General features: G+C 43.5%; 1 protein-coding gene across 1 annotated transcript in view; it reads left to right on the forward strand.

Moving 5' to 3' along the window:
- The first annotated feature begins 4,566 nt into the window (after window positions 1-4,566).
- Window positions 4,567-21,743, forward strand: part of SAMD12 (sterile alpha motif domain containing 12) — a 175,835-nt gene continuing 158,658 nt past the window's right edge. Inside the window, exon 1 of the mRNA XM_066565820.1 lies at window positions 4,567-4,652. Coding sequence (XP_066421917.1) covers window positions 4,640-4,652 — 13 coding nt within the window. The 5' untranslated portion in view covers window positions 4,567-4,639. The remainder of the gene's footprint in view (window positions 4,653-21,743) is intronic.

The raw sequence follows: 21,743 nt of genomic DNA on the forward strand, positions 1-21,743 counted from the left end.
GTTTCCGCATTTGTATAAAAATTATCTGTAGTTTACCATAAAGCAATGAATGGAATAACCCATCAAAATATTTGATAATAGCAAAAGTCAGTACCATTCTTTGTGCATAAGACATAGGTATTATTGAAAAGTGGAATTAACTTAACACTTATAACAGGAGTGACTTTTTTATATAGTGCTCTCTGCCTCAGACATGTACAGATCATATTAACTCACCCACTTCCCTTCCCTGATCTTCTATCAAATGAAATGAAACACAAAAAATTCTATGAATCTTCTGGGTATTTTAACATTCACATACCATTTTTTCCTTGGAATTGAGGGCAGGGAACATGATTCTTGAAGAATATTTTAATTTATTTTAAAAAAATAAATTATTAACTGAAAAAAAAAATCAGAGAAAACACCAGATAATGCTACAGTAATGATAAAACACACCTTCCAGACATCTTGTGATTTTTTTCAGTCTCCTACAAATCCCTACATGCACTTTCTGTAGTATCATGGATTATCATGCAAAATATTTTTGACAATTAGGAAATGTAGATGTGTAATATTAGCAATACTCAAAGTATATTCCAGCAACAGTATAAACAAAGAATATTAATTATGTAATTAGACTATTACACTAGTAAAACCTGAATTTCATTGCCTTAGTACATATTACATATATTTTAAACATGTTCATCTATATTTTCCTTGCCTAATAGCTCTTCTGAAGTCATTCTCAGACACCAGAACACTCCTTCTGAACATTAACCCTTACACTTTGATATCTACCATACCTTGGGTCATTTTGTGGTAGTAAGCCTGGATCTACGCTAGCATAAGAATCTGTTTCCATGGATCAGAGCATGGGACTTACACCAAAAGTCTATTTCTTCCCTTTTCTCAGTATATGCTTACATGGTTAAAAAATTTAATTAAAAAACCAAACAAACCTAACACCTATGCACCCAGCATTTTCTCCCTGTGCCTTTCATGTATTTGCATGAGTCTCAGCAGGTTTCTTAGGAAATGCCACTTCCTAGAGAAAAAAAGATAATCCAGAGAAACCCCACACCCTCCTCCTTTCATTTCAGATCTGACACCCATTATTCCCCAGGCTCTTTTTTTCAGCTATGTGGCTGACTCTGTCAAAGGAAAGGGAATCAGAAGGGAATTTTCGACTCACTGCTTCCACACCTGAATTTCCACCTACCCCCTTCACTGTGGTGCCCACAAAACTTTCTTGTTTTTCATTAGCAAACAAGTGCAGCTCCTGGCCTAGGGTGTGTGCTGAGAATGTGTGTGAACCATCTACAGCCCTTCCCTTTTCTTGTTCCCTCCACCTACAGCCCTCCGTACTGGCAGAGGCACTGCAGCGGAAAGCCCCACTTCTCCTTCCCCATCAGTATCAAACCTGTGTAGTCCTACACATGTTCCTCCCACACCTTCTCCCTATCTCAACATACTTCTCATCAGTTACCTTTGAAATACACACCCATTTCAATGTATTCCTTCCCAGGAATATGCAAGGCAATATAAGAGTCCAGTTACTCAAATTTTAGGCAGATGGTGTGGTCCTGTTTCTGTCATACTTGAGTTTGATGACAAACTTTGAATGGTTTTTATCTCACCATCACAGTTTAGGCCCACTCAGCTAAGCAAATCACAGCCAAAAATATTCAGACACGGCTGTGCTGCTCTTCACTGCCAGAGACACGTGGTGCCTGACTCGGGGTCAACGATTTTCAGATGTTTCTTAAACAGTTCTCCTGTGCGTGTGGTTTGGGCACCAAAAATAATCATGTTTTAAAATCTTGGGGCACAATGATGTGGCAGAAGTACCTCATTAACAAGATCATCAGATGAAGATGAGTGAGAATTTCAGTGTTTTACAGAATAGACTTGGGAGTACAAGGGGTTGCCTAAAGATAAATGACTGTTGAATTCCTGAAAGGTGAAAGGGGAATAAAGAGAGAAAAATGAAGATGGATGATGTGAAGTGTACAAGTCTAACATCTTGTTTAGACTTCAGAACTCTTGCAGTAGGGCAATGCTGTTGATGGACATTCATCAACTCTACTTTCATCTGATGTTAGCTGGCAGAAGTCCTATTCAGAAATAATTAGAATGGCTAAGGAGCCTCTGGTCAGTATTGCTTTTTCATCTGGTGACCCAGGGCAAAGTACACAGCAAACTGACTGTGGCTGTGACAAACCAAGTCTGTTTAAAGGAAGTTTGCTACACTTATAAGAGAAAGTTTAGAAGAAATCTCTCTGAAGTGAGGCAAGGTAAAATGAGAAGCAAGGAAACAAGGCAGAGACAGCAAGAAACAGCTCTTTCTGAGCCAAGAAATACAGTCTTTTTCTACAGTATAATTTAGCAGGGTGTTTTAAGAAAGTTAGCTCACTCTCACCTCATGCTTCTGAAAGCTCTTCTCAAAACATATTGTACTTTACCATAGATTAATTAAATTAATTCACACACCCCCTTGAATCAATTCACAGGCTCTTTTTTCTAATGAACAACATACACTAAATTACAATTTGTCTAGTTTTGACCAGAATTTGTTAAGTTTCTGATGGTTTTAGTTACTGTTAAATATTACATTTCACTAGCTATGAGGTACCACACACTACACCTTTTAACATCTGTCATGCCTTATTTGCTATCTAGTCACAGCCATAATTTTGCTGTTCTTCAGCAGGCATGAAGTTGTAATTAAAGACTACAGGGCTGTTTAAAGGGCTTAGTAAAATTGATTAAATGATCCCCCATCACCGGGGATGTCCTCTGGGTCCAGAGCTGAAATGTAGTTACCAGTCAGAAATTCAGCATACTAATGGGGATAGGACTCCAGTGCTCCATGTCCATGCCACATTTAGTTCTGAGCCTTGATTTATTCCCTCTATGGCTCCCAACTCATTCCACACAAGAAAGCACTGCTTCACATATGCATTAGCCAGGTAATTACTCCAACATATCTCCAGATATTGTCACAGTCAAATAAATGACGAATATTTGAATACATGAGCTTAATACAAAATGTTATCAAAAATCACAGAAGCTTATTATGCATTGAAGGCTGTATGTGTGTATTACATATATTTGAAAACTGGGATATCTATGAATAAAAAACTGGGATATCCTATTTTCTCCACAGAAAGCATGTGAACATCAGTCTGTTCTGCCAGCATATGGATCAGGTGTGTGACTGTACTGCACTCGGGAGCACCAGCATATCCTCTCAATTGTTTTACTTATAATGCACTGTGAATGTGCCTATCACTTTGCAAACACAGGAACAACAAGGCTGCTGCTCCAGGACACTTGCACAACATCTGGACTCATGTACAACACAAATGCTAATAGTTCAGGTGTTTATGAGAGCAAACAACAAGTCAGGTCTTCAGGGCAAAGTTGGTAATTAGAAGGCTTATGGAAAAAGTTGGGCTTCAAGACATTTCTTATAGGCTCTGAGTTTCCTTCATAAAATAAATGAAGACCCAATTTTTAATTAATTTAAATATTTCAAGGATGTCAAAATTCCTGGGGTTTGTGCTCATATTATGAATATACAACACGCATATTCCCTTGCATATTGTATATTCTTGCACTCTTAATTTGAGGTTTGTTTTGCAAAAATAACCTGTCACAAATAACACTTATTAGCCACAATAGCCACTACTAACAAAAAGAACATGTAGCACTGTTTTCATGCTCTGTCTGGGTTTGCTCTTTTATACTCAATCCCTTTGCTGTTATTCTCTTGATTTTAATGATGTAACTTTGGTGAGTAGAGTAACTCACAGACTGTTTCTGAGTAGTTAATATTTACTGATACACTTAAAATGAAAAAATGTCTACTTCTGAATGGAAAAAAAAATCTTCAAAATCTTTCTGATATCTCAAACTAAAACTGAGAAGTGCACAAGCCCACAGCTGTCTCCCAGGACAGATCCCGAGGACGGCAGGCTGTCTGGTGTAAGATTTCTGGGCACCTGAAGCAATGGCTCTGCTACTGTGTCCCTGATCTCCTTCGTTTTTGGGATTTGTTGTAGGACCTGTCAGAGTGGGTAAGATGGACAAAAGCTGAGGGCCTGACTCGAGGCTGAGGTGCTGACCGATAGCTCCCGGTGCTGTGTGCGCCTTTTTCTTTCCCTGCGGACAAACTCCTCCGGCCGGCCAGGGAGTGCGGGGGGGTGGGACGGGGACAGGTCGGGCTTATCCTGCAGCCGTCAGCCTGTCTGAGATCCTGAAATCCTGGAGAGAAACATCCCGGAGCTGTGAAATGAAGCTTCCTGGGGCAGGGTGCCCGCGCTGTCCCTCTCCCCCACAAGCCCCGTGGGGGTCCGCAGCCCCGCCGCCTCTCTCAGCCCACGGCCGGCCCCCGTGCTGCCCTCCGTGCCGCCGGGGACAGGGGAGGCGCCCCGGGGCCCCGCCGGCGGCAGGGAACGCGGGTGCCTGGCCGGGCGCCCGTTTCCCGGGACTACGTTTCCCAGAGATCCGCGGCGCGGCCCCGCCCGCTGTCAGCGAGCGCTGCAGGTTGATCGCCGCGGCTGCAGATGAGCGGAGCCCGCGCGGGCGGGGGGGCGGCCGGGGCAGCGCCGCCGGGGCCGGGTCGGCGGCCGGCGCACTATGCGAGGCCGGGAGGATGGCGGTGGAAGGTAAGGGCTTCGCGTCCCCTGCCCGCCGCCCCCGGGGTCCCTCCCCTGTCTCCTCCCCCGGGCACTCACCTGCGCCGTGGCGGGGCCGCCCCGGCCCGGCCGGGTCCGGCGGGACAGCGGCGTCCGCCGGCGGGGCCACTGTGCCGCCCGCTGCCTCGGCCTCGCCGCGGGGCATCCCCGGCCCCCGCGCACCTCGGCCCGCCCGCCCGAAGCGCCGCGGCTGCCCCGGGCCAGGTGCCGTGGAGCCGGGCCGCGGCTGCCGCCCCCGCCCGCGGCGGGGTGGGCGGCAGGGGCTGCCCGGAGGCTTCGCTCGGCAACTTCCCGCCGGGCCCGGAGGTGCCGCCTCTCCCGGCAAGGGCGGCCGACCTGCGCCGCCTCGCTCCGGAGCGGCCCCGGCCCCGCGCTCAGCCCGGGCGCCTCCCCCGCCCCGCCGCCGGTCGCTCTCCCGCGGGCGCCGAGGCGCTGCCGTCCCTCGCTGCTGTCGGGATCCCCGAAGTGCCCCCAGACCGCGATGCCCACGAAGCTCCAGCGTGCCCCGCATGGGCGCAGAGCTGTGCTCGGCCCCTCCTTCCCTGAGAGGGATGGAGAAGCCAAAGGGCCGAGATGCTCAGCTCCTGGGCAGCCGGGAGCTGTGAGGTGTTCACGAGGTGCCTGGCTCCTGGGGAAGTACCCCGGTAAATGAGGCGATAGCCACCAAGCCCTTGACAGGTGGATGCTTTGCTAAGTCTTCAGTAAATGCTGGGCTCCCTTCAGCCTTCTAACACTGGCTGTGTGTTCCCTTTCCATTGGATCTTTTGGGAAGTTGGAGAAGACAGGTGTATGAGAAAAGGCAAATCTGCCTTCCTGCTGTCTGCTTCCAAGATTCACTCGGTGTTCTAGTGCTTTAGACTGAGGCAGTGACAGTCCTGGGTTTGCGCCTCATCTTGTTTTATTCGGCGCCCTTGAGAAAATTTAAGAATCCTGTGTAAAACCAGCCATCTGACCTCTTCTCCTGTGCTTAATTTAGTGTCTCCTGTGCTTAATTTAGTGTATGACAGTATTTTTGTATGTTCATCTTGTGACTACCATGAGTTTTGTTTCTCAGTTATGCTGAAATCTTCAGTTCCATCAGATACGCTTGCTTTATTGCTGAAAATCATGCTGTAGCTGTCTTTTGCTGAATACCCAAGTGAGCAGTACAAATGATGGTCCAGCAAAAACTTAAACGTCCTGGAAGCAATGGGGAGCTTAACATCCCTGAAAAACAGCTTCCTGTGCAAATTCAAATAAAGATAAGCAAGACCACTGTGTCTCAAAAGGTGTCTGTCAGCATCCCAAATTGTTCATCCTAAGTGTAAACCTCTCCCTAAGGCAAGCATTTGTTAGGCACAGGCTGCTTTACTGAATGGCAGTTTTGAAGACTGGAATGATACAAAGAAGGAATGTAGTGGTCCTGAATAAAAGCATTACTTTGGTGGCAAAAGCATAATGACATGAACTGGGCATGCGTGCCCGGTAGTGGGTAAGTAAGTAAATGAAATGGACTGCCATGCACCAGATGGTTCATATGCCAGCAGCAACCCTTGTTTCAGTGTGCTCACTAATGTCATCCTACTTTATTTACTTGAAGTCTTTCTCAGTCTGTTTGCTAGATCTTTTCAGGTCTGTAATAATTCCTGTCATATCTGCAGTGCCCTCCATCTGAGAATCTCTAAAAGCTTTGTAAATATTAATGAAGGAAAGCTCTGCTAAAGCTTTGGGAAGCAGTGCCTTTCCCTTCTCCTGAGATGGAATTTTTTCTTTAACTCCTTCTTCCCATTTCCTTCCCCCAGGATGCATCCTGCTGTGGTGTGTCAGAACAGGCATTCTTGTCTCTGTGTTCTGCATTCCTCCCATTTTGTTTTTTTCTCCCTCAACTTTCTTGCCTTTGCACGATTCTGTTGCCCTCACACTAACACAGCACTCTGACTATTTCAGCACAAGTAGCCATGTGGCTGTGACTGCTTTGTGTGTTTATAGTGCATTCACATTTCAGGCCTTTTATTATCCATCATTTTATGTTGGAGCCATGTTTCCTTGTGTGATTGTGCTTAAAAGCTTGCTTTTCTCTTAATGCACCTAGGGCCTTGTTGGAGCCCTAGGTGTGAGATGTGTTCTGTTCCTGAACTGTGACTTTTGGCAAGGAACATTATGAAGCTGTGGCATTACAGCTTCTGTTTGGAAAGCTGAGAGGTTACATGTTCCTCATGACTCCAGTCATCACATTGTACAGACCCTGCTTTAGTCTAAAGTAGAGTTGCCATTGAATCTTCTAAATAGATACTTTGGAGAAAAATGTCCTGGACTCAGGAAGAGCAGACACTTGGGATTTTTTTGTTTTCTGTTTGTTTGATTTGTTTGTTTTCTTTGGAAGCATGCCTTCCTGGTTTGCAGCTTGTGATCTTGAGAATATAACCTGCTGTACAACAGTTTTGGAAGCTTGGAAATAAGGTTTAAACTGAGGTTGTCTGGCCTTCCAGTCTCTGCAGTAGTCAGCTGGGAGCCTGGCTAGGATGGACTTTCTGGGCTTTCTTTATAGAGTGATGCAAGGCCTTTGAATGGTTGGGCCAGCTGGCTTCTTGTGCAGACTTGGGGGTGGCTCTGGGATGCAGCTGGGGGAGTGGGAAGGTCTCTGGGGGACAGGGGAGGCAGGGATTCTGCAGCACGGGAGTTCCTGGCTGGAGCCAACATCCTGCCCCACCAGCTCCACCAGGGCTATTGTTCTATGGAAACTGCCTGTTTGTCAGCTTCAGCCATGAACCCAGAGTCTTTGTTTTGTTTTTCCTTTCAGAAATGCTCTGCGTGGCTAAGGTGAAAATATTTTGTAGCTTACACTTTTTGGAAAGTCTTTGAAAAATTTATTATATCTAAAAATGCTGAAATCTTCCTCAAATCTGATTATTTTAAAGCTGTCTTAGCATGGTGTGCTGGGGTTTAGCAATGTCAACAAATGTCCACCTGTTTACTTCAGGAAAATATCCAAACTTTTTTACTGGGATAGCTGACAGTGGTAGACTTGCATATATGAAGTAGGAATTTGGAGAATACTGCAGTTCTTTGCCAGTTATATATAATATATTCTTTAGTGTCCCAAAAGAGTTTATGTGGACTGGGAGGTCCTTTGGGCTGTATAATGTCAGTGCTTCCAGACTGATGAAAGGGTTGGTGTGTGTGTATGAGGAAAGTGAGTTTGCACTCCTTAATATGAGCCCGTTGAGATGGCAGCACTGCCAAGGTAAGTCTATTTTTAGACTCAACAGTTTTGACAATGTTCCTTTAAGTGTTTTTTCTCCTTCTAGTAAGAATGAAAGAACTAGGTCAGAGCCAGTAGAGAAAGGCTTTTGATCTCTGCAACAGTGTTCTCTTTTTTTTTCCTTTTCAGTTTGCTCTTGTGCAGCAGAGGTAAAGGGGAAAAGAGAGAAATGGTGATTTCTTCCCCCCCCCCCCCCCAGTGTTTATTGCACAGGAAGGTGAGAGACTGACAGCACCCATCAGATGATGTCTGCATGCAGGTGATCCCACACAGTTCTGTTGGATCCCCTGCAGCTCTGATCTGTGGTGTTTTTGAGATTCCTTTGCAAAGAAAAGTGCTAATTATTTCATGGAGTTCTTTCATGGTAAGTGTTTAATGAAATTTGGTCTAACACCTTTCTTGCTGTGTATAGGCTTTGGAAAGTGCCACATAGATTTGTTGCAGGTTTCCTCCTGGAAGTTTATGTAAACTTCCAGTCTCCTATGGCTCTGGATCTTCCTATGGGATAGTAGGTTTTGCTAAGAAGTGGAGCCTTGCTGACATAAAATGACAATGACTGGCCTTACCCCTTGGTAATCCTTAAGGAGACTAAGACTCAAAGGAGGTTAGGGTGTTCTGTGGAATGGCATCCAGGTTGACTGCTGCAGAACTGAAGTTATTTGCAGCTTGTAACCAACTTCTGTCAGAGTGATCCTGTGGATTTCAACTATGTGGTGTACCTTGGTTGAACGCCTGCAGTGCCTAGCAACTCCATGGATATTGAATGCTGCCATGTGTTTCTTCAGAGACTTGAAATATGGTGAGCTCATAGATGTGCTATGCTAACTCTGCCAAGAATGTCAAAGCAAGTTCAGGATCACCCAGAGGACAGCTTTGAAGCAGCTTTCAGTGTAGGTACCTATCATGCTGTTCCAGGGCGTGCCCAAAAGTACAACTCTTCTGACAGGTATTCAGTTACTCAACTTCGCCTTATTCCTACACCCACTTTGAGCTCAGACTGGATATGTCTCCATATCTGAGTTTCCAGGGAATGTGATCCAGTAGATGGTGTTTCAGCACACTTACTTGCCTATGGAGTAAAGACGTAACAAGCCCTGTGATTCAAAAATAGCACATGTTTCTGTCATGTTTTTGGTATCTTCGGTAATTTCTAACCACTTCTTAGCCTGAGGGATTCAGACATGTGGCTTGGAAATAGCTGCCAGTTGGAAGCAGGACTGAGAGAGACAACTCATTTCAACTCTCCAGGTGAAACAGTCACATTGGGTCATAGTAGAGGAGATAGATAACACCAATGCTGGAGGTGTATTGGACAGTGAGGCATGAGATTTGAACATCAGCCTTTAGTCTTGAGTTCTGTGTGTCACTTTCTGACCATTTTTTGCAAAAATGCATCAGCAATTATGGGATGCTAAACTGGAAGATACATCTCTCATCCACATTCAAGTGGCAGCCTCCTTGTTGGGCTGTAACATCTACCCCTTTATTTCTTGCTCAACAACAGCTCTACCTCCCACCCACCTCCACATTGTGCATACAGCTTCATGGCTGCGTGTGCTTCTCTGCTTTGAACCACTGTTTAGAGCTTTCCAGTCTCTGTTGCTGCATTTGAAGGGGGGACTGTGAGCTGAAGTTCAGAAGGTGCACTCCATTGTGGGGGTTGGAGGCCCCAAAATGAAGCTGTAGCAACAAAGAATCGCCCTGCAATGGAGGGTCTTTGTGTGTATTCAGCTTGAGTGAAGGGTGGATATTATGGAACTTATGGGATCATTTTACCCTCCCTGAATCAAGGTACCAAGTATAGACTTGATGTGATGCTTTGTTCCTTTGGATGAAATTTGGTTGTAGGATAAGAGTGTTTCTTGAAACTCAGAAGTACTTCATATCATCCAGTTTAGATACAGTTCCTTGAGTGTTTGACCTTACCCTTTAAAGTACATGGAAGACTTAGAAGCTCAAGGAGGACATTGATTAATATAAATTTACTGGTTCAGTACAATTGAATACCATCCTAAGGTTAAAACTTGTCCAGTGGTGGCAATATGAATGCAAATGGAAGGAGTTATGCTTTGAAAGTTTGTGTGCTTTCTCCACCAAGAAGGGAATGCAAGTGAGCAAATGACAAGAGTTAGACTTTGGATGCATTTCCTAATGTACTACTGGAAAGTATTGACAAAACCTGTAGTGACATTGTAAGAGCTCATGTTTACTGCTTAATTGGAAACTGTAAAGTAGAACTTTTCTTAAGGGTTTTTGGAGGGTTTTTTTTTGTTCTTCTGTTATGTCCAAGCATGGCAGGCAACATCCAAGGAGGTTGTGTAGCTTTATTCCTCTTGTGTACAGCTAAGTGTGTGAGGCCAAGACAAGCTGCTCAGAGCCAGTCTCTGGTGCTTCCCAGTATTGCTGTGTCACAAGGGCTGTGGCAGGAGAACAGCAGGGACAGGCTCAGAGCAAGGCACTGCAGCTGGATGGTGTCAGAGTTGCAGGCTGGTGCTGGTTGTTGAGTTGATAAGCATGGAGAGCTTTCTGTCCAAAGCATCTTCTGTGCAGGCTTGCTGGTGGGTGCAGAACTCGGTGTCTGTAGAGCACTGTAAGTTTTACTTTTGCCCATTGGTCTCTGAAAGTAATACAGCTAGTTTGCAGAGGTAGTAGAGCTGTTAAAAGGCTGCTTTTCAGTTCACTCAGTATTGAGTCTGTGGGTCTGTTGGGATAGTGTGCCTGGTTTTGGAGCCAATTTTCTCTGTTGTCCTGACTGAGACAGCTTTACCTTCTTGTGCCCTGTTTTGTCTCTTTACTTGTCTCTTCTTATGTCCAGACTGTGTGATCTCTAATGCAATGCTTCTTTCTGTGAGCAAGAGATACTCAGAGTTTAAAACTGAGCAATCATGTTGTTGGGTATTTCTCATGAAAGCTGTTGCCTTTGAATGGATACAGGTATTTACCCTTGCAGATTAACAATTGAACAGCTCAGCCCTCAATTATCTGCTCAAAACATGCAGAGAATGTAGAGGGAGTAGTTCTGGAAGGTGCCAAAGGCAAAAGAGCTAAAAAATGGAGTAATTTTGAGGTCTTCTGAAACTGTCTGGTTGGTGCTGGTCAAAATAGCAAGATCTCAAGAACTATGAGGAGAGCTCTGAACAAGGCAAGGAGAGCTCTGAACAATGTTTCTGTATCATTGCATATTGCTCTTGTATTGTCAATGCTCCCTGCAGCTTTTGCTTGCCACACCCTAAAAGAAGGAGAGGACTGGAAAAATAGGGAAAAAACAAGTCAGCTGGTCAGAGACATGGTGTGTTCTCTGAAGGCAGGTTACAGATACTATCATTCTTTAGCTTGGAAAAGAATGGGCAGGTTACAAAGAATCTGAATCTTTAGCTTGGAAAAGAGATGACCATGGAGAGAATCCTTAGGTCTTGATGAATGGTGTGGAGAAGGTGGAAAAAGGAACTAGGTCACAAGGCAGAACAATGAAGCTGTGGGGTTTTGTGCTTTAAATTAAAAAAGGAAATAGTTTTTCATATAATACAAGAGTTCCCCAAGTGCACTTTTAACCTTGGGGGTCATTCCTAATGTGCCAAGGCTGGATCACTTCATGTACGCCCTGCTCTCAGGCTGTTCCTTAAGCAGTGGCATAAAGGGCTAAACTTGACCCAACTTGATGACTTTTATGACAAAGTCTAGCTCATCTGCTGTGTGTCCAGAACAATTCTACTCATCACAAGAATTTGATTTGCATTGAGTAGTTGAGAGGGAAATTTGGTCAGGACAATCCAGAAACAGAGGAGATGGGGAATTAGGCACTGAGTTATAAAAATATTAACAAGCAGGATCATGATGCATAAGATATGTCACTTTCTTTTTCTTAGTTTATAAGAACTGATACTGCTCTGGAAGAGGAACTGTGTGCCATGTCTGGTCAATGGGATTTGGGGAAGGAGAGGCCTGGTATTAGGCTACAACTGTAGAAATGCCATCTGGAAAATACTGATTCTCCACAGCAGGTAGGGTTGGAAACACCTGTACTGACCTCTCTAAATGAGGTGAAATATGGTCTGAGAGAGACATTCAGGAAAACCTGAAGCAGATTAGTTCTGCAGATGTCAGCCTTAGTGGCTTCTGCCTTGAGTAGGTTTTATGTTCCCTTACCTTTGCAAAGGATTGTCCTTCTCTCTCCAGAAGTGTCCTGTTGCAAAAGGACTACAGAAGGAGTGAGGCAGTTGCTGTGAATAGCTGCATGTTCTGTGTGCAGCATAAGGTAAAGTTGGCATTAAAGAGCAGCTTCATTACTCGAAACAGTAAGAATTCAGCCTAGTTTGTGCTCCTGGATGAAACAAGGAGGTGTGCAGGGTCTGAACTTGGGCTGAAGTGAGCCCTGCATTCAATTACAGGATCTAATATACTTGCAGGGAGTATGTGATTGACAGAAATAAGAGTGTGAGGAAGACAGTGTGGATTTTAGCTGGTCTTTAGTGCAGCCCTATCCATCTCTATATGATGTGCTAGCTCCTGTTCTTCAGCTGAACATTCAGGTTATTACTTCCCTCCTTTCCTCCACTCATTTGCTCACCTCTGCCCTGTCTTTGTGGCTCTTTTTAACAAAAAAATTATTTTCTTCCCCCAGAGGGGATTTTGCTTGAGTTGATTTTTTTCTCTGCAAATAACCTAGTAAAAAGCAAGAAAGAGACTTTTAATAATGCTGTTTCATAAACATAAAGAAAGAGAATTGTAATGTGCGTCAATAGAGGCTTTCTCTCAGATTGTCCTCTGCATGCTCTTGGCTGACGGTTTGTTGCTACACAAATCATCTGGGGTACTAGAGTGAGTAGGATACAGTGGTATGAGCAAGCAGTAGGAGGTGAAGAATTTTACTGGGGGAAGGAAAGAAGGCATTTCTAGGCTCTTCAGTTAAGTGTACCAGGGAAGGGATATCCTTGAACAGTAATAAAGGAGGTAACTTTTAGGCAGTTGAGAGAAAGCCAGGACTGAGAACAGAAGTCAACTGCCAGATTTCAAACTAGTTATGCTAGTGAGGATGAATAAAGATATTTTCCTTTGCATTTTGTTGACTGTGCCTCATTCATGGGACAAGAAATAAAGCCCAGATCCACAGCTAAATTGCAGCCATTTTTGTGCCACATGTTCAGCAGACACCGGCTTTCATGAGTAGGGCAAAGGCAGAGATCTGTGCTGCATGTGTGGGACAGTGCATCTCTGATGCCATAATAAGGACTTAACCTGTTTGTCTCTGAGCTGTTCTTTGTGTGCTGGATAGGCTTGTTAGCATTTAAAAACGTTTTTTGATGTCATGTTGGCTGAGTACAGAATTGAACAGTAGTATTGTTAGGACTTGAGAAGAGGCAGTCTCAGAAATGTAGCTTGTGGTGAAGCGTGACTATCCAGCTTCCTAATCAGTGACTACAAGACAAGTTTATTCCAAGATCAGTGGAACTAATGCAGACTCATTGCATACCCAGGTGTGTTATTACTCTTTTTTATCTCTCCATTTTCTCTGCAAAATCCTTAGGGCAACAGTGGTACCTGGTTTGGAGTTTGCCTAAGTTGGTTGCTGACTGACAGTTGTAATAACATGATGAATTCTTTTCTTTGTGAGAGAAAATTATTCAAGGTCTCTGCCTCTCTATCTACGAACAGATTTTCTTTGTTTTTCGTTCATACAATCCTTATCTGTTATAGAACCCTCTTTAATGCAACTTTGTGCAACTCACAATCTTGAAATCCAGACTTTCTTACTATTAAAGAGAATCTCTGTAGATGCTTGCACAAGCCTTCTTATTGACTTACTAGTTTGCAAAACAAATGACCAACTATTTTGTATTTTAATCCCTTGCTTAAATGGTTTTCTCGTGTGCAGGTGAAACATATTACTTACTGACCTTTACTACATTGTTCACTAAGATCCATTTTGCTCTAAGTTAATTGCATAGTTCTCTTAGTCCCCTTATGTGTCAGTATTCTCCTGTTCATCTATACCTGTACAGGATTTGTGGTAACCTGGCCTTATTTATTCACTAGATAGGTTCATTTTTCAATGAGTCTCCTTTGCTAGCGTGAATTCAAGAGCTGCTTGTACCAAGTGTACTTTTATTAAAATGAGAAAATGCTTCAGAAATAATTTTGCTCTCCAGTCACTGTGTCAGCTTTTTATAATGAAATCTTGTTGCTGTTATAAAGGCTGAACTTGCATTACTGAGGCACCAAGGTCTGTCTAGCATAGCGATGACATGCAGTCTGCCTCCTGAAGAGCAGGTGTAAAAGAAACTGTTTACAGCATTTGCTAAAGTCTGTAAGATAAGAGATGGTAAGTGGATATTACCATACATAAAATAAATAGTTTCCAGTAGGAAAACTGTAAAAAAAGGAATAAGGAAGTTTTTTAGCTGAAGAAACTTAATTACATACCTATCCTGGTTGGGTGAGGGTCCCAGAAGGCAAACTCAACCCATAGAAGAAGAGAATTTCTTATTCTGGGCTTAGTGTTTCAGTTTTGTAAAGAGCTAAGGGGTCTCTTCTCTCTACACTCGAGATTTTTTTTGGCCTTCAATTGAATTATGAGTTTAGTTTGATTCTAGATATGAAAGTGCTGAGTTACTCATTTGGATTTCTTGATGTATTTCTATCATTGTACAATACTTTATACCATCTTACAGCTAAAGTTTGTTAGAGAGATATATGTGTAGTAGCTTGTCTCTGAAAACATACTTTTTCTGTGTTCTTCCTTGGCTTTAGTTTTGTGTATTTTTTAATTGTTTCTGGAGAGAGCGAGTGGCTTAAAGTAGTAATTGGCTCGATACCATGGGATGACTACCCCATTGTTCAGCTAGAGATGTTCAGGGATAGTTGGCTCAGGAATGCCATTACCTTAAGTTTTCTTGCTAATAATAATTCTAAAGAGGTAAAAAGGCAAAAGCCTGACAAGTCACAGTTAAAAATCAAAATGGATGCTTTTCCTCTGAACACTTTATCCACTTCTGCCTCTATCCACTTTTTACACCTGTGTCCCCTTTGCTCTGCCCTTCCTGCCCTCTTGATCTGGCTCAATGTCCACTCCTTGCTGCTGAGCTGTCACCCATCCTGCCCAGCTGTTGGGCATGTCCCACTGCTTTAACAAAGACTTGGTTGTAAAATCCATATCTTGTAAGAAGCTGGGTTTTTGTTTAATTGATTAATAATTAGTAGTCATTATAACAAGAGGCTAGAAAGACAAGCAGCTGCCTGGAGGGACCTGCAGGTACAGGTGTGTGTCTGTCTGCCAAGCCTTGCTGCCTGTGTCTGTCTGAGCTTTGTGTGCAGAGCTCCAGGTACAGCTCATCAGCAGCAGCAGTTCACAGTGCACTCCCCAGCTCAATACTGGCCTCCCTTTTGGCACAGCCTGTTTGGAATTGCTTGATGCTGCTTTTTGATGCTGAGCAGCAGAAGCAGATAGCTAGACCCTAATAGTACTTCATTTAAGTACTTTGGGATTTCAGCCTTACAGGAGGTTTGTGATAAATTCATGTGACCTGTACTGAAGTAGAAAAGGTCCTCACTGATTTGCTGGGCTTCTTTGCTCTGTGTGAGTGCTGCTGATTTGGTGGCCATTAGACAGACAGGTTTGAAGAACAGAGTGGGCAAAATCTTGAATTTACTTGCTCAGCAGGTTGGCAGCAGTATTTACTAGGCTGCAACATGAGCAGCAGATTGTATTTATGTGAAACTTTGCATTTTCAGCTGGTTCCAAGTGATGTGTTGGGGGAACTGTGCAAATTTACATTAGGTGAAGAGAGGACTATATGGAGAAGTACTTCTGGTAGGCAAAAGCCAGACAGTTTCTTAAAACTAGAAGCTGATTGATGAGGCAGATGAACCATCCATAGGAGTTACAGAAACTCATTACTATGGAAAAAATTTCTGCTAGACAAAGTAGTCAAAATAGTCTTAAATTTTATAGTAAAAATTAAAGCCATCTTTATTTGCTGTTTTTAATCTTGTTTGTTACTATTGTAGAAGTAGTAGTAACTGCTCAGGTCAGATATTTTGAAAATAATTCCATGTTTGCTAGGGATATGCAGAGCTGCTAATGAAGTATAAGCTTCTTGAAATACAAGAAGGGCTTTGCAGTGCAGATCCATCTTGCTCATTTGGTCAGTGTGAGGAGGCATCTCAATCTGAGCAAGACTTCAGTGTTTTCAGTGTGAATATCTCCTCTCTGATCAATCCAGATAAAGCAGGTTGTGAGTAAAGGCAAGCAAAAAGCCTCAGGGATTCTGTCTGACTGCTCTGGATTGAAAAACCTCTGGAAGTGTATAGAACTCTCATTGAAAATGCTGACTGCAAAATTTGATGTGATTGGAGGTTTGATTTACTTTTGACAAAGAAATGGGCAGCGATGGAAGGAACAAGTCCAGTGAGAGCTGCTGTCCAAAGGTGTTTTTCCCTAAAAATACTTGATAAATCTTTGTGACTACTGAAATGACTGAAAAGATATTTGGACCCTTTCTATAAGGTCCCTGCTATGTCCAACCCGAGTTTGTTAATGTTCAAGCTGTGGAATGGATGAACTTTTGTCTGTCCTTTTCAACAATGTGACATTTTATGGTGGGAGTAGTAGGTGGATTGTATGGACTTACCTCTTAGCATTGTGCAGCTAGTCCGTGGAATGAATACATAAAATGGAGCTTGCAAGGTTGCCAGTATTTGACACATGAAAGTTTTGTAAGGATTGTTAGAGCTTGGGTGGGTATCTCCTGTGCCTGCTTTTTGTCTCTGAATAGCAAAAGCTAGCATATGACTATGATGCACACAGAACAGGGCACATGAGTAAGAAGATGCTATTTTTACTCGATCACTTTTTAGAATAGAACAATTGTTATTGCATGTAACTCAAGTACTTGCCAAATATGCTTTAATGTAGCCTTAATTGATCTGCTTAAAGTTTTAAGCAGCCAGCAGTATTCCCACTGAAACACACAGTTATGAAAGGTTTGACACAGTAGGCAGTGAGAGCACAGAGGTAGTGATTGATCATAGATTTATCTGCTAAGCCTTGAGCCTACAGATGGAGAGACAAAGACTTTCCATCTGCCCATGCAAAACTTTGGATATATCAAGGCTGTGTTCTGAAGAGTGCCTTCAGGCTTTTTTCCAGACAGGATTCACAGAGTACCCTCTAGGAAAAGACAAGGCTTGCCCCAGATGCCATAACTTGCGATGGCTCTTGGTGACTTCTGTGTACCATCAAGCATGCTCAGACAAGCTGTCTCTTGGCTGCTTGCCATCTGGGAGGCAGGCAGGCATGGGAGGAAGGTAGCTGGGGGGGCAGAGCATTCTTACTGCCCTGTGAGCTCTTTTTTGAAACTGCGTGTGCACCCTGGAGAGATCTGTGTGGGCATGGAACTGGCTCACGTGTATGGGCCAGCTTCTGCAGGGCAACAAATTATCTTGCTCTGTATACATGGAAAAGACTTGAGTTTGTTTTCCACCATATATAAAAAGTACTTAGTGTATTGCATCCTAGTTTTTTAGGACAGATGTAGGGTAGTTTTTCCATTTTAGATGCTCTGCTAACTCTTTTTCTCACAGAGCTTTTCACTCTCATAAGTTGGAAGATCTCAGCAGTCTTTTTAGATGCTGAAAAAAGTGGATATTAGATTCAGCTTTACCATTCAGTTAGGAGTACAAGAGCACTTAAGTACCTTTGTTTTAAATAATAGTTTGTTTCATAAATGTAATCTTTGGATCTATGTTATTGTGTCTGCCAGCACCATTCATTATGTGCTTGTTGCTGTGCAGTCAGAGCTCTACAGAACATCCACCCTCCTTCCTCAAAAGGAAACAAGTTCCCACCACAGAAAGCTTTCAATACAAGTTGAACAATTGTTGGGGGATCATGAAGAGAGAATAATCAGCTGAGGTGGGTTTTTCAGCAGGGAAAGGAGAATATAAGTGATCTGAATCTGGATGAAGGGTTGTATTTCTGAGATATAGATGATTTATGAATATTGAGATTGTATGGAAGAATATTGGAAGAAGTTCTGTTTCAAAATCTAATGATACTGCTGATAGTGGTATTAGGCTGATACTGTGAGCTGATTTAGAGGATGTTTGTTGTCTTGATGTACTGTTAAAATTTGGGACTGATCAGGTGGATGCAGTTTGGTGGAATGAAGAGGTGCTGAGGCAGCAGGGATATTGTCAAAGGAGCAGTGTGGGAGAATGGTCTGAAAGCAGAGGGCAGGATGAGCTAGTGTTAGCCAGTACCAGAGTAAAGAGGAGTAATGGTCTGAACAATATTTTAGCCAGAAACTACTTTGTCTGGAGAAAGATTTTTTTCCAGATGAATGCCATTAAGTCCTAAAAGAAATTTAAGATGTGTCAGCTAAGAGTCAGAGAGCATGGGCTGTGGTGAAGTTAGTGATTTGTGATTATTTTCTAAGAGCTGTTTTGACTCAGCTCTATGGGGTGTTAACTCTGGGTGCTGTCAGCCCACCAAGCCCCATTAGGTTTGATAGTTGGTCCTGGGTTTTGAGCTGACCTTATCTAGCTAAAATTATATAAGATGTAGATTTAAGAAGAGAATAAATTATTGACCAAACATTGACCTCTTTCGCTGCCTTTAACAAATCCTGAAAGGGAACCATTTTGGTTTGTATTGACATTTAAAAGGAGGCAAGAACTCCACCTGTCTGCCGCAAAGATAGATCTATGTACTCTGTGTGGTAACAGGAAATAACAGACCCACACAAGGAAATATTCCTTGCTCCTATTCTCTGTGTAGCTGAGGGTTGGAGGTAGCACTAGAAGAAAATAATAGAGCTGGCTACCTAAAGATGTATTGTGACAAAGAAAGAGAAACTTGGCCAAGTGACTGAGATACTTACTCTTCTTAAGAGATAAATACCCCTAGAAAAAAGTTCTCTTTCCCCACTTCCCTCCCCCACCCTTCAATATTAGCAACTCTGGAAAAGTCCCCTAGGACAGCCTGTGTTTCTTTTAACCACAGGTTAAATTCTTTTTCTTTTAACCACAGGTTAATTCTTTTCAATTAAAAGGCAGTGGGCATCTCTGTAATTGCTAGCAGCCTCTTCCATTTTTTCTCTTTTGTATCCTGAAGGAGCCCAGTAAAAGGCATTGCTGAAAAAGCACTAGCATTCATTACTCTTGAATGCATGATGGGCTAAGAGTCAAGCAGCATCTTGCCAAGTGACTTATTTCATTTTTAAGCCATCCAGGTGCTTATAGATTTATAAAACCATTGAAGTTGGAAAAGAGCTTTAAAATCAAGTCCTGCTCTTAACCCAGTGCTGACAAGTCCACCACTAAACCATGTCCTCAAGTGCCATGTCTAAATGTTTTTTAAAATACTTTCAAGGATGTTGACTGCCCCACTTCCTTGGGCAGCCTGTTCCAATGCCTGACAACCATTTCTTCCATGAAGAAATCTTTCCTAATACCTGATCTAAACTTCCCCTAGCCCAGCTTGAGGACTTTTCCTCTGATCCTGTCACTGTTACCTGGGGGAAGAGACCAAACCCCACCTGGCTGCAGCCTCCTTTCAGGGAGCTGGAGAGAGTGACAAGGTCTCCCCTGGGCCTCCTTTTCTCCAGGCCAAACACCCCCAGCTCCCTCAGCTGCTCCTCCTCAGACTTGTGCTCCAGACCCTTCCCCAGCTCTGTTGCCCTTCTCTGGACACACTCCAGCCCCTCAATGTCCTTCTGGTACTGGGGCCCAGAACTGGACACAGCACTTGAGGTGTGGCCTCACCAGTGCTGAGTACAGGGGGACAATCCCTGTCCTGGTCCTGCTGGCCACACTGTTTCTGATCCAGGCCAGGATGCCATTGGCTTCTTGGCCACCTGGGCACACACTGGCTCATGTTCAGTCACTGCTGACCAGCACCCCCAGGTCCTTTCCCAAGGGCAGCTCTCCAGCCACTGTTCCCCAGCCTGCAGGGCTGCATGGGGTTGTTGTGACCCAAGTGCAGGACCCAGTACTTGGCCTTGTTGAACCTCACACCACTGGCCTTGGACCGACACTCCTGACTGTCCAGATCCCTCTGTAGAGCCCTCCTACCTTCCAGCAGTGTGATCAGCACTCCCAACCAACTTGGTGTCATCTGCAAACTTTCTGAGGGTACCATTGATCCCCTCATCCAGACTGGTGATAGATATTAAATAGAACTGGCTGTGGGGAACACCACTTGTGACCAGTCACCAGCTTGATATAACTCCATTCACTACCACTCTCTGGGCCTGGCCGCTCAGCCAGGTTTTTGCCCAGTGAACAGTACCCCAATCCAAGCCATGAAAAGCCATTTCTCCAAGAGAAGGCTGTGGGAGACAGTATCAAAGTCGAGGTAGACAACGTCCACAGCCTTTCCCTCATCCACCAAGTGTGTCATGTGGCTGTACATAGGAGGAGGTAAGGTTAGTCATCATGCTGCCTGTTATCAAAACCTGTATCATTTGCTGCCTCTAATGCATGGTAAATTAGTGCCATAACCCAGAAGGGTCTCCTTGTTGATGCCATGCAACCCTTCTCCCTAATCTCTATTGTTTGGGAGCATTTGGAAGGGAGGAGTTGCAATTCACAGGAGACTTGCTGCTGGCATTGTTCTTCCAGACAGTTTTAAGTTCTACTGCACTACCTAATTTCTTTTTGGTGAGCACTGGAACTGGGCTGACAGCCAAAAACTGCCTGCTTCTGAATGTTGCTGTAGTGTATTAGGGTTTCAAAGATGTCTCTAGGAGTTTTCCTATTCAGCTAGGGAAGATCCTGGCAGAAGACAGTTGGAGGATTTTTATGGATTGCATCTGATACCAAATGTGTTTTTACTGCTGGTCAGCCCTTGCTGGAGCAGGGTGTGCTAGGAGGGGAGTACTTTAACAGGTCAGTTATGATACATTTACATTTTTTGTACAGGGGGAATTAATTAGGTTACTAACAGAACAGTTTTTATTCTCAGTGTGCTGTGAAAATAGTCTTGGTGGATCACATCTATCTTTCTGTGGTCTGGAGGACAGGCAGAGTTGTTAGTAGTTGTTTCCTTTGGGTAGGTTAATATGATCTAGAGAAGCTAGATAATAGTAGGTGGCTATAATCTAGGAGAGGGAGAATTTTTTTGGTGTCTTGAGGCACACTGATGTAAATGTAAACCACAGAATCAAATTTCTTTTTCAGTTCCCACAGGAGGTGTTCCTGTCCTTGGCTTGCAGATGTAGGTATTGTAGTAGTTGCAGAGATCACTTATCTTTTAGAAATATTTGGATGTTTTTAAAGATCTCAAGGCAAAATGGTCAACATTTTGGCCTCTGCTTTAATTCTGTACCAATGAATTCTTGTAACTTAGACTCAAAGTTTTCAATTAAGACTCTAGGATTTAAGCTGAAGAGATTTTCAAAAGGTGCTGAAGTTAAATAATCCTTTGCTTTCACAGGCAGCTTGAGCCAGTTTCCTGTGAGAGGCCTTCAAGGGCTGATCTGTAGCTGGTAGAAACTGGTAGTTCTTCCCCAGCTCCCCATCCTTTGCTTCTAAGTCAAGCAAGAGTAAAAGGGCAGCTTTTGTTTTGGCTGTACATTGTAGTTTAGGTTTCTATTCAGATCTGTCAAACATTGCACCACAGTATCTGAGCAAAGTTCTTTTGTACACAGGGGAAGTTGGGGCCATTAATTACAAGTAGTGCTAAAAGTAGCCCAGTTGTGCAGGAACATAAATGCAAAAGTCAGTCACATAAAGGGGAAGTTATCTCAGTATCCACACATTTTTAAAATCACTACTATATGTGTGATTGCTGAAACTGTGAAAATTTGGGCAGAAAGCAAGCT

The sequence above is a fragment of the Molothrus aeneus genome, chromosome 1, assembly GCF_037042795.1.
Source record: "Molothrus aeneus isolate 106 chromosome 1, BPBGC_Maene_1.0, whole genome shotgun sequence".
Taxonomy (NCBI): Eukaryota; Metazoa; Chordata; class Aves; order Passeriformes; family Icteridae; genus Molothrus; species Molothrus aeneus.